This window comes from Mustelus asterias, chromosome 2, assembly GCF_964213995.1.
Source record: "Mustelus asterias chromosome 2, sMusAst1.hap1.1, whole genome shotgun sequence".
NCBI classification, from domain to species: domain Eukaryota; kingdom Metazoa; phylum Chordata; class Chondrichthyes; order Carcharhiniformes; family Triakidae; genus Mustelus; species Mustelus asterias.
The window spans coordinates 144,302,942-144,315,908 of NC_135802.1; the positions used below are offsets into that span (position 1 = coordinate 144,302,942).

The 12,967-nt window shown below is 42.6% G+C and overlaps 1 protein-coding gene across 1 annotated transcript in view; it reads left to right on the forward strand.

The window, feature by feature from the left end:
- The window catches only part of LOC144511908 (collagen alpha-6(VI) chain-like), a 103,153-nt gene that overhangs the window by 4,551 nt on the left and 85,635 nt on the right, over positions 1-12,967 (forward strand). Inside the window, exons 2-3 of the mRNA XM_078242364.1 lie at positions 3,836-3,928; positions 6,785-7,399. Of these exons, the coding sequence (XP_078098490.1) occupies positions 3,862-3,928; positions 6,785-7,399 (682 nt within the window). The 5' untranslated portion in view covers positions 3,836-3,861. The remainder of the gene's footprint in view (positions 1-3,835; positions 3,929-6,784; positions 7,400-12,967) is intronic.

Consider the following 12,967-nt stretch of genomic DNA (forward strand, 5'->3'; position numbering starts at 1 on the left):
TGGCACCATTCCCTCTGCCACGCTGGCAGTGACAGAGTACCACTGCCAGGGTGTCACTGACATGGTGGCACATCCAGGATGGCAGGGAGCGGAGAGAAGGCATCACTGCCAAGGGGCAAGCCCTGAAAGGAAAGCTGAGGAGTCGTACGGGCCTTTGGTAACCCCTTATTGTTTTGTCTCCCCAATAATAGCAATAATAAGAAGACAGATTATTATTTGCATGGGTATAAATTGAGAAAGGTGGATACTCAGTGAGACCTTGGCGTCCTTGTGCATCAGTCACTGAAAGTAAGCACACGCATACAACAGGCAGTAAAGAAGGCAAATGGTATGATGCTCTTCATAGCGAGAGGATTTGAGAATAGGAATAGGAATGTTTTACCTCCATTGTATAGGCCATTGGTGAGGCCAAATCTGGAGTATTGTGTGCAGTTTTGGTGTCCTTAGCTGAGGAAGGATGCCCTTGCAATAAAGGAGTGCAGCGAAGGTCTACCAGGCTGATTCCTGGGATGGCAGATGTGTCAACTTATAAAATTCTAACAGGGTTAGACAGGATAGATTCAGAAAGAATGTTCCCATTGGTGGGGAATCCAGAACAAGGGGCCATAGTGAGGAAAAGGAGCAAACCTTTTAGAATGGAGGTGAGGAGAAATTTCTTCACCCAGAGGGTGGTGAAAGTAGTTGAGGACAAAACGTTATGTGATTTTCAAGAAGAAATTAGGTATAACTCTTGGGGCTAAAGGGATCAAGTGATATTGGGGGAGAGGCAGGATCAGAATATTGAATTTGATGATCAGCCATAATCAAAATGAATGGCAGAGCAGGCTCGAAGGGCTGAATGGCCTTCTCATACTTCTAGTTTCTATGTTTCTCTGTTTTTATCTCCTGAGCAACTGTGGCATGCCATAATCCTGCATAACACTGCCTTGATGAAGCTACTTTCAATGGTGACTCCATGAGAACGATAAACCAAAGGTTATAGCTTGGCAGCACTTCTACTAGTCTCAACAGCAGAAGAAAGAAGACATGAGTCCAGAGGATCTGAAGGGAGACGGATTAGACAAGGGGCAGGATTTTCCAGTCATGTCTACTCCAAAACCAGAAATTCCTGCCTGAGGTCAACAGACATTTAAATGGCCCATGAAATTGTCCATCCCCCCGCTACGATTCCCGTAGTGTGCGGGACCGGAAAATAGATCTGATAAACCCCCTTCTCCAATCCTCTATCAACTCCAAGAACACTAAAACACAAAGTGCAAGCAAAGAACCAATATATTTCTGAACATTGGATTAAACATCAGTGTTTTAACTTGATCCCTACTGAAGGTGTTAGTGCAAAGCTCCACTGTAGCTCTTAAGTCCTGATTTTAACTCGGTCATGAAATTGATCTTTTTGAAAAAAATTATTTCAAAAAATTTTCAACTGCAATTCTGTAATTTGAATGGAGACATCACAAACTGCTTTAAAATTGAGGCCATCTTCCAAGGTGAAGGTGAGAAAGCAAACAAGACCTCACCAAGGAAGTGTGAAGGAAAAGAGAGATTTCTGGTAATCCACAAACACCGATACCCAACACTGAGGAAGATATTAAAAATGCAAAGTGCTTTAATCAACTGTAATCCGATTAAAACAATGGGGAGCCACCCGCAGGATATAGAGCCAATGGACACCCAAAACTCCTGTGGAGGGTGTAAGTGCCTCATCCGTTGTTGGTTTCTGAAATATGTCAGAAGTTCCTGAGAGAGATATCAAAATAAGATGACTTGTTCGACAGCAATGATTACCACAGTCATGGCAATTGAATTCCTCTAGAATATACATCTACAACAGGGCCATCACTAGACTTTTAATGGTCATCATTAGACTTTTATTCAATTCAAATTTCACCATCTGCCATGAATCATGGGATTCGAACCAGGGTCCCCAGAACATTGTCTTGAGTTGCTGGATTACTTGTCCAATAACGGTACCACTAAGCCACCACTTCCCCTGCTCTAAGGCATCAGATAACTTAAACCAACCAGAAAGTTTAACAATTTATACCTCAAAGACAAGCAAAGGACTGCTAACTGTGTATTCTTTTGAATTTTATTTGGATTCTAACTTTCCTTACTTCTAATACCTGTGTGAGACATTGCATAGAATCATGGAATCCCTACAGGGCAGATGGAGGCCATTCGGCCCATTGCATCTGCACTGATAACAATCCCACCGAGCCCCATCCCTGTATCCCCTGCTAATCCCCCTGACACTACGAGGCAATTTAACATGGCTAACCCACATAATCTGCGCATCTTTTATTATTTTCTCTTAGGTTTAGTGACTGATAACTTGCTCTTTTCTTGACTTATTGCTCCTTTTGTTATCTGTATAGAAAGCAATTAAATCTCGGCAGCTCTGAACAACCATTCCCTCATTAAAATTAACAAAAAACGCTCATCTTACTTTATAAATCAATACGGCATCACATTTTGGATTTTTGAATTCCTGCAAAGACTGACAATTACAGCTGATCAGACATTTTATAAATTTAAAAACCACTTAAATACCATCTTTAATTATAGTTTTGACCAATTATTTTATTTAAGTGCTCTCTCAGGATTTAAGTAGTCATTTGGGAGATAGATGCATCTATTTTGGATGTGTTCATTTCTGAAAGTTTGGACAGGCTTACTTTTCACAGGGATATGTATTTTACCCAGGATTGTGGGGTTGTCCAGAGTATTGCGTTATGATCCAGGCCAGAAACTCCAATCAGCCTAGACCATAAGTTTTGTGCTTTGATTTTGTCATGGGTGAGCATAAGGTGTTTCACTCAAGGTATGATTCAAATAAGCCACTAGGAAGCTTTTATCAAACAAATTTTACTTGAGAACGCAGCTAACATATAACAAGAAAAATGTGCACACCTTTTACCAACGACAAAGGCACAACCATGATATTGTATAAACCTTAACAGCTAACTATACTGTTCCAAATCAAACAATACCCACCAACATACACCCCTTTCCAGGTTTGCCACAGAAAGCAAATATAATCACGTGATGCTGGATTTTGCAGCTATTTAACACCAGCTGTGAATGAGTCCTTTGGCTGTTGAATTAAAACGCTGAAGCTGCCTGGTCCTGGAACTTTCAGCACACCTCAAGAGAGAGAGAGAGATGAAGATACTGCTAGTTTCTAGCTAGCAAGTCACAGACAGCAGAATGTTCCGCTCCAGAGAAAGAGACAAGAAACACCGCCATCTGCCTCAAGTCTAAACAGCTTCTGAGCCAAAATGAAACTAAAACCTTGGATTTTTCCTGTTGGGGGAAAAAAAACCTATCCCCAGGCAGCACCTGATATGTCAACCATGCTCCACCCAACAATTCCAAAAGGGTAATAAAACCCCAGGACACTGCATTAGCCCAGATTAAAAATAAACAAGAAGCCCATTACATTGCTTCAGGAACAATAGAGGATATCGGCTCCCACATTACAACAGCATTAAAACTGTTTGAAAAAACTTCAGAGAAACATGATTGAAATACATTTCCGAAATGCACTGTATCGTCACAATTGACAAGTTCTAAACCCATATCACAGACCTTCCGTTAATGAATATGTGCATTGATTGTTTACAGGTCTACTGTGATCTAATAGCAAAGCAATAGAGTGCACTTCTTTCAGATTTAATTGTGGTCTTAGATCATTTTCTTAAAACAAAACAAAAACTGCACTTATAATAACTCATTTTGTTTTTCCAAGAGTGCATGATTTAATATATAACTAACAATTTTTCAGAAATTAAGAAATATATAACACATTTACTATTTTTCTTTATGTTTTTGACAGGACAAGCACTTGGAACTATTGCCAACATGGGGCTGTTTGAAACAGCCTTCCTTCTGACAATATATCTATTTCTTACCAGCTCTCAGCAACATGGTATTTAAGTAGTTTTATTTACATTACTTGACACCTTAAATCTTATAGTTATATTAAAAAATTCCAGAGGTGTTTCTTTTCAATTATGCATCCATGTAGTAAAACCACTAAATCTGAAGAAACATTTCACTTTATGCCTAACAATGGGGTGGCATGGTGGCACAGTGGTTAGCACAGGGGTGGCACGGTGGTACACTGGCTAGTACAGTGTACACGGTGGTACACTGCCTCACAGCGCCAGGGACTCAGGGGAAGGATAGAGTCGGTGCAGATTCGAAGGGCTGAATGGCCTCCTTCTGTTCTGTAGGGATCCTATGGATTCTATGGAGATAGAAGCATAGAATTTGCAATCAGTGCATCCAGAATTTGGGGATAGCCAATCTTAATTTAATAAAATGGCTTATAAAAGTTGTGATAATATGGTGACTGTAAAAAAAAAAGCATACATGTAGTGTACTTCTGCTAATTCAAAGTTGCTTAATTCAAATGTGGATTGCCCTTAGAGATGCTATGGCACCATTTTAGTATAATTCCTCAGTTCAAATTTTGGGATAATTTGAATGTTTTTGGACAAATAAGCAGCATTGAATTATTAGGTTTTGACTGTTCCAAGCTGCTTAAAAGCAAAATGCACTTAGCATCGGAATCTCCATCTGCTGCTTAGCAGGTTGCATTGATAGCTACACCTAGAACATCCACAGGCATTACACTGTCGGGTGAGACTGTTAGGTGTGAAATGGTAAATATATTTTTAGCAGCTAACCTAAACCAGGTTTACAGGATAGAATTTTCTTAGAGGGTTCCATGGAATCCCTACAGTGCAGAAGGAGGCTATTTGGCCCATTGAGCCTGCACCAACAACAATCCTACCCAGGCCCTATCCTCATAGCCCCACATATTTATCCTACTAATCTCCTGACACTAAGGGGCAATTTAACATGGCCAATCCACCTGACCTGCACATCTTCGCACTGTGGGTGGGAACCAGAGCACCCAGAGGAAAATCATGCAGACATGGAGAGAATGTGCAGATTCCAAACAGACAGCCACTCAAGGCCAGAATTGAACCAGGGTCCCTGGCATTGTGGGGCAGCAGTGCTATCGACTCTGCCACCATGCCACCCTGACGTTCCATCGTAACTTCAATGGGAGATCAGCGGAACCCTCAAATGACCTGGATGAGGAAGTAGAGGGATGGGTTGGTAATTTTGCCAACGACACGAAGGTTGGTGGTGTTGTGGATAGTTTGGAGGGATGTCAGAAGCTGCAGCGTGACATAGATAGGATGCAAGACTGGGCGGAGAAGTGGCAGATGGACTTCAACCCGGATAAATGTGTAGTGGTCCATTTTGGCAGGTCAAATGGGATGAAGGAGTATAATATCAAGGGTAAGACTCTTAGCAGTGTAAAGGATCAGAAGGACCTTGGGGTCCGGGTCCATAGGACTCTTAAATCGGCCTTGCAGGTAGAGGAGGTGGTTAAGAAGGCATATGGTGTGCTGGCCTTCAACAATCGAGGGATTGAGTTTAGGAGTCGGGAGATAATGATCCAGCTTTATAAGACCCTCGTCAGACCCCACTTAGAGTACTGTGCTCAGTTCTGGTCGCCTCATTATAGGAAGGATGTGGAAATTATTGAAGGGGTGCAGAGAAGATTTACAAGGATGTTGCCTGGATTGGTTGGCATGCCTTATGAGGATAGGTTGAGGGAGCTCTGTCTTTTCTCCTTGGAGAGATGAAGGATGAGAGGTGACCTGATAGAGGTGTACAAGATGTTGAGAGGTATAGATTGGGTGGATTCTCGGAGGCTTTTTCCCAGGGCTGAAATGGCTGCTACGAGAGTAGGTACAGGGGAGATGTCAGGGGTAAGTGGAATTGGCTGCCATCAGTGGTGGTGGAGGCAAACTCGATAGGGTCTTTTAAGAGACTTCTGGATGAGTACATGGAACCTAATAGGATTGAGGGTTATAGGTAAGCCTATATATAAGCCTAGGTAGGTAGGGACATGACCGGCACAACTTGTGGGCCGAAGGCCTGTTTGTGCTGTATTTTTTCTATGTTCTATGTTCTAAGTGGCTGTTCACAATATTTTCCTGGAGTCTCCGCCTATCTTCTGCTGTCACTATACCGGGGAGATTGGGAGAACCCCTGTGTTAATTCCAGGCCCTGGTCTTTTGATTCAGAATTCTGTCTTCTAATCATTATTCATTCACTGTTTGCGGATTCAGTTCAAATATTGAACTGAGCTCAGAATTTCTGAAACTCCATCTGATTGATTTGATTTATTATTGTCACATGTATTAGAACGGGCGGCACGGTAGCACAGTGGTTAGCACTGCTGCTTCACAGCTCCAGGGACCTGGGTTCGATTCCCGGCTTGGGTCACTGTCTGTGTGGAGTTTGCACATTCTCCTCGTGTCTGCGTGGGTTTCCTCCGGGTGCTCCGGTTTCCTCCCACAGTCCAAAGATGTGCGGGTTAGGTTGATTGGCCATACTAAAAATTGCCCCTTAGTGTCCTGGGATGCGTAGATTAGAGGGATTAATGGGTAAAATATGTAGGGATACGGGGATAGGGCCTGGGTGGGATTGTGGTCGGTGCAGACTCGATGGGCCGAATGGCCTCTTTCTGTACTGTAGGGTTTCTATGATTTCTAGTATGCAGCGAAAAGTCTTGTTTCTTGCGCACTATACAGACAAAGCTGAGATCAACTGCCGGTTACATGACAGTGAAATTATGGCATTAAGAGCCTGAAAAACGGGAATTAGAAGATTAATTTCACTCAGTTTTATTGAAGATGCTACTCAAGTGTACAAGTTTCCCTCTTGACGTTAACTTTTTTTTTTCCCCTTAAATTAGCAGTTCAGGCTGAATCTGTTGCTGACGTTGTGTTCCTGGTTGATGGATCTCAAAAGATGGGACCCCAAGCTTTTAAACAGACACGGATTCTTGTTGTAAAATTTGTCACCAGGCTGAACGTTGGGCAGGAAGCATTCAGGATTGGCCTTGCTCAGTACAGTGATCGTCAACACATGGAGTTTGCATTCAATACATTGCGAAGCAAAAAGGAAGTACTGAATTACATAAAGAAGAAGTTCCAGTATAAAGGTGGATCCTCAGTCAAAACAGGCCTGGCTCTGGATTTTCTGCACAAAACATTCTTCACAGCTGTTGCTGGAAGTCGAAAAGACAAAGGTGTTCCTCAGATTGCAGTGCTAATCACATCTGCACCCTCGGAAGATGATGTTGAAAGTTACGCTGCATCTTTACGAAATGATGGTGTGATAGCTATTGCCATCGGTGTAAAGTCTTCAGACTTAGGTGAACTCCAGAAGGTTGCCTATCTCGGAAGTCCTCCATTTGTTTTCAAGAGGGACAACTTTGTTGGTTTTACAGATTTATCAGCAAATTTGAGTAAAACAGTACAAAATATTCATGAAGTTATCAAGCCAAAGAGAACAGAGCGACCGGCAGGTAAACTAAATTGCCTCACTTTCATTTAGATTGAATTTGTTTATCATTATCTTTCCACTGTTTGGATTCAATTTGTATGAAAAGATGTATTGTATTCATTGGAGTTTAGAAGAGTGAGAGGGGATCTCATAGAAACTTATCAAATTCTAACAAGGTTAGTCAAGGTAGATTCAGAAAGAATGTTCCCGATGGTGGGGGAGTCCAGAACTAGGGGCCATAGTTTGAGGATAAGGGGTAAACCTTTTCGGACTGAGGTGAGGAGAAATTTCTTCACCCGTAGAATGTGTGGAATTCACTACCACAGAAAATAGTTGAGGCCGAAACGTTATCTGATTTCAGGAAGAAATTGGATACAGCTCTTGGGGCTAAAGGGATCAAGGGATATGGAGGGTTGAGGGGAGGCGGGGGGGGGGAGCAGGGGAGGGGAAGGTGGAGAATGAGGATATTGAATTTGATGATCAGCCATGATCATAATGAATGGCGGAGCAGGTTCGAAGGGCTGAATGGCCTCCTCCTGCTTCTAGTTTCTATGTAAAAAAAAAAAGTTCAAAGAAAATCAAACTGGTATTCATTGTAAAGTTTCACTGTTTAAAGAGATTTTGAGTTTTTAAAAAATCAATTGAACAAACGATAGTCTTTCAAAAATAATGCCTCTGATATGACTGTGAGAGAGCAGTGACACAAATGTTTCCAGGCATCTCATTTATTTCAAATATTAACATAAGAACAGGAGTAGGCCATTCAGCCCCTTTAGACTGTTCCGCCATTCAGTGAGATCATGGCTGATCTGTGGTCTAATTAAAGACTGATCTCCCTTGTATTGCAGAAGTTAATCAAGATTAATAGCCAAAAATTAGCAACTGTTGTTTCCGTAACATGATTTAAAAATAAAATCTGTAAAACCAAAATGATTTGAGGTGCCTGCAAAAAATTGGAATAAACCAGCAAGAAACCTACTGGTTCTGACAGAGATTTGATTGAATTGGATGTCACATTGGAGGAGAGAGGATTGATGGGAGATTTCATGGAAGTGTTTAATAGCAGGAGTGGCTTAAGTGGAGTAGGTAGGGAGAAACCATTCTCATTAGCAGGATTGCTAGGAATCTGAGGACACTGAGTTAAAATGCTTAGTAAAAGAACACAAGGCGATGTAAGGAATTTTTATTCGGGGCCCAGAATGCACAGCCTGACTTTCTAGTGGAGGCAGATATAATCATGGCTTTCAAAAGGGAATTAGATAAACACCTGAAGGGCTGCGGTGTAAAGTTTATTTATCAGTCACAAGTAAGGCTTACATTAACACTGCAATGAAGTTACTGTGAAATTCTTCTTGTCACCACGGTCCGGCACCTGTTCAGGTCAATGCACCTAACCAGCACGTCTTTCAGAATGGGGGAGGAAACCGGAGCACACCCACACAGACACAGGGAGAACATTCAAACTCCATATAGGCAGTGACCCAAGCCAGGAATCAAACCTGGGTCCCTGGCGCTGTGAAGCAGCCGTGCGCCCCTGGGTTTGCTGAGTTGTTCTCGCAGAGAATTGACAGGCCGAATGGCTTCCATCTATCAGCATTGAGACAATTGAACTTAGCTACTTTGGTAATCATGCATAGTTTATCAAAGGCTTATTTGTTGCTTCAGAACTAAGGAAGTTCATGTAAGGTGGCAAGAATTTGCAAATTAAAAATATATCAGTATTACACCATATCGGTTAACTGTAGAGCGCACATCCATATGTGATTTGATTTATTATTGTCAGATGTATTAGGATTCAGTGATAAGTATTTTTTCTTGCATACTACACAGATAAAGCATACTGTACATAAGGAAGGAAAGGGGAGACTGCAGAATGTAGTGTTACTGTCATAGCTAGGGTGTGGAGAAAGATCAACTTAATACGAGGTAGGTACATTCAAAAGTCTGATGGCAGCAGGGAAGAAGCTGTTTTTGAGTTTCATAAGAATATACTGAACTAACCTTTATTTTGGTAAAATTGTACTTCTCAAATCTTGTTCTATGACATATTGCTCAGACATTTTGTTTTACTAAAGATAATAGAGGTCATATATTTATTTAATTCTTTAAAAAAGTGTATTTTTGTCTGATTTCTACAGAATGCACCTATCCATATTTTCACTGACATTGTTTTCCCAGTGACTGAATCTTGCAGGATTGGCAATTTTCTGATTAAGATTATTGCTATAAAGGATGTCGGTGCTAACAGAATACAGATTGGGTTATATCAGCATATTAATCTCACAAAATCAGACACTGCGCTCAGTCTACAGCGGAAAGCTGTTGGGTATAGATGACAAAATGCTTGATGCAGGAAGCCAGCCAGAAAGCCTTTGTTTGACATCAAGCAGCATGAAGGAGCCTGACACAAGCATGTGCAGAGCTTTTCACAGAGCTTGGAACCCATTCTTTTTAGCATAGAGGTGGCAGCCAACTCCAACAGCACATTCGCTGGTAAACCCACTCATGAAACTGCTGATAAAACAAAGAAAAGTACAGCATAGGAACAGGCCCTTCAGCACTCCAGGCCCATGCTGATCATGATGCCCTTACCAAACAAAAAAAACCTTCTACCCTCACACTACCATATCCCTCTATTCCCTCCCTATTCATGTACTCATCCAGATGCCTCTTAAATGTTGCTAATGTGCCTGCATCCACCACCTCCTCTGGCAGTGCATTCCAGGCACCCACCACTCCCTGCGTGGAAAAACTCTCCCTTAAACTTTCCCTCTCTGCAGCACAGTGGCACAGTGGTTAGCACTGCTGCCTCACAGTACCAGGGGTCCTGGTTTAATTCCTGGCTTGGGTCACTGTCTGTGTGGAGTCTGCGCGTTCCACCCATTGTGAGTTTACTCCGGGTGCTCCGGTTTCCTCCCACAATCTGAAAGACCTGCTGGTTAGGTGCATTGGCCATGCTAAATTCTCCCTCAGTGTACCCGAACAGGCGCCAGAGTGTGGCAACCAAGGGATTTTCACAGTAACTTCATTGCACTGTTAATGTAAGCCCACTTGTGACACTAATAAATAAACTAAAAACTCACCTTGAACCTGTGCCTACTTGTAATTGACATTTCCACTCTGGGAAAAAGCCACTGACTATCCACCCTGTCTATGCCTCTCATAATTTTGTAGACCTCTATCAGGTCTCCCCTCAGCCTCCGTCTTTCCAGTGAAAACAATACTAGTTTATTCAACCTCTCCTCATATTTAACACGCTCGAGACCAGGTAATATCCTGGTGAACTTTCTTTACACTCTCTCCAAAGCTTCCACGTCCTTCTGGTAGTGTGGTGACCAGAACTACACTCAATACTCCAAATGTGGCCTAACCAAGGTTTTATATAGTTGCAACATGATTTCCCAACTTTTGTACTCAATGCCCCGGCCAATGAAGGCAAGTATGCCATATGCTTTCTTAATCACCTTGACTACCAGTGTTGCCACTTTTAGGGAACTGTGGACCTGCACGCCCAGATCCCTCTGGTATGTTAATGATGTTTCAACTTCCATTGCAATGGAAATGACTTGCATCAGTTTGAACTTTGCTGAGAAGCTGTGCCTGAAATCCTGTATCGTCAGCTTTCTGCCATCAGGGCTGTAAATAGCAGTGTACAAAAGAACTGGCAGTCCGACAATCTGTCCTCCAACTGCTCGCTTGGATCACTGAGGGGCCATGCTAGGGGAGTGGCAGTGTCTCCATTGACACTTGTCTCTCAGGACGATACAATTTGTTCTGCCGTTTCTGTCATTTGGCCAGCTCCTGTGTTGTTGCTTATCAGGCGGCCAGACCTCCACTGCTGCCACCTGCAGCCCAGCAGTCTAGGCCCAGAGACTTTCGAGGCCAGTTTCAAAGGTCAGCTGAAGTCTCTTCCACTGGTTTTGTTGCAGCTATTAGGACAGCCCTGATTCGGAGCACTCAGCCAGGCCAAATCACAAGGAAATCAGGTACTAAGGGAATGCATAAGTATAATTTGTTTATATAGGTATGTAGTTCTTACTCTGCTTTTAGCTTGCTTTTGTGACTGCAGCAGGTGGTAGATTTTAGTGAGTCCTACTGAACTACAGGTATCTTGTAGATTGTTCCTCACTGAGGTTTTGGTAGGGATCCTTCGCCCTGAGTGCTGTGCTCTCCCTTGCTGAGAGCCTGCACACCCCACCCCACCCTCACCTCCACCCTCTTCCAGCAGCTTGTCCTGCTATGAATTGCCTCTGTTCATCCTGCAAGCCATGTTATATTCCCAGGGGACTGCCTACTAGATCCACCCCCACACATCTTGAAGTCAGCAAAAAGTTCTTCCGCACCTCCCACATTACAACCTGGGTATTTTTGAAACTTAAAGCTACTGTGGAAATTATTAGAATTATAGCAACAGTGGACAAAATCTCTCAGAAACTAACCTTTAAGTAGTTAATGATCTCTTTAATTAGCAGTGGTGGGGAACCTTGCTGCTGCTTGACACACGCATGTTTAAGAGAGGCTGTCGACCTAGGTGTTGAGTTCCAAATTGGCAATACAAGTGTCAAAATTACATTGCATACCGATTGACTTCATGACCCAATGTGATATTTCAAAGGATTTAAAAGACATCCTGGAAAAAACTTTGATTTACACTGTATGTTACCACACTCCTGTACCAGGGGTGCCTTTAAATGAGTGGATGACTGATTCACCCTATGCCCCTCCTGCCCCTCAATATCCCACCTTTTCATTCGCTGATTGGACAATCTGCCCAGCCTTCCACTGTGTTGCTGTCTGGTGTCCCACTGGGCAGCCATTAATTGAATGAAAGATACAAAACCGGGTGTCTTTCAAAGGCACAGGCGCAGGATTGGTGATTCACCCACTTCCAAGTCAAAGTCCCACACACCACCAAGCATTGTAACATTCACCCCTCTATGTCTAAAAGATGGGAGATAGGCATCACTAAATCACAACATGTAAGTCTAAATGTTGAGCTATCAGGGTGGCATGGTGGCACAGCGGTTAGCACTGTTGCCTCACAGTGCCAGGGACCCAAGTTCCATTCCGGCCTCGGGTGACTGCCTGTGTGGAGTTTGCACACTCTCCCTGTGTCTGCTTGGGTTTCCTCTGGTGCTCAGGTTTCCTCCCACACTCCAAAGATGTGTGGGTTGGATTGACTGACCATGCTAAATCACCCCTTAGTGTCAGGGGGATTAGTAGGGTAAATAAGTGGGGTTACGGGGATAAGATCTGGGTGGAATTGTTGTCGGTGCAGACTCAATGGGCTGAATGGCTGAATTCTGCACTGTAGGAATTCTATGATTCGATTGAAATGTGAATTCTATCCTGTAGTGCATAGGCACATAAAATGATTATCTTTGTTGATTAAAGGTTAGGGATTTTTTAACAAACTTATTGAATAATATTGGTGACCGCTGATGAATATTACAGGCAGGTTGCATATTTTCAAACAACTTAGGATGTCCCAAGATATGATTTTGTTTTAATGTAGAACACTATATGGTGTATTGAATTGTGCAGTAACTCGCTATCCTATATATCATATAGAATAAAATCTTTATTATCC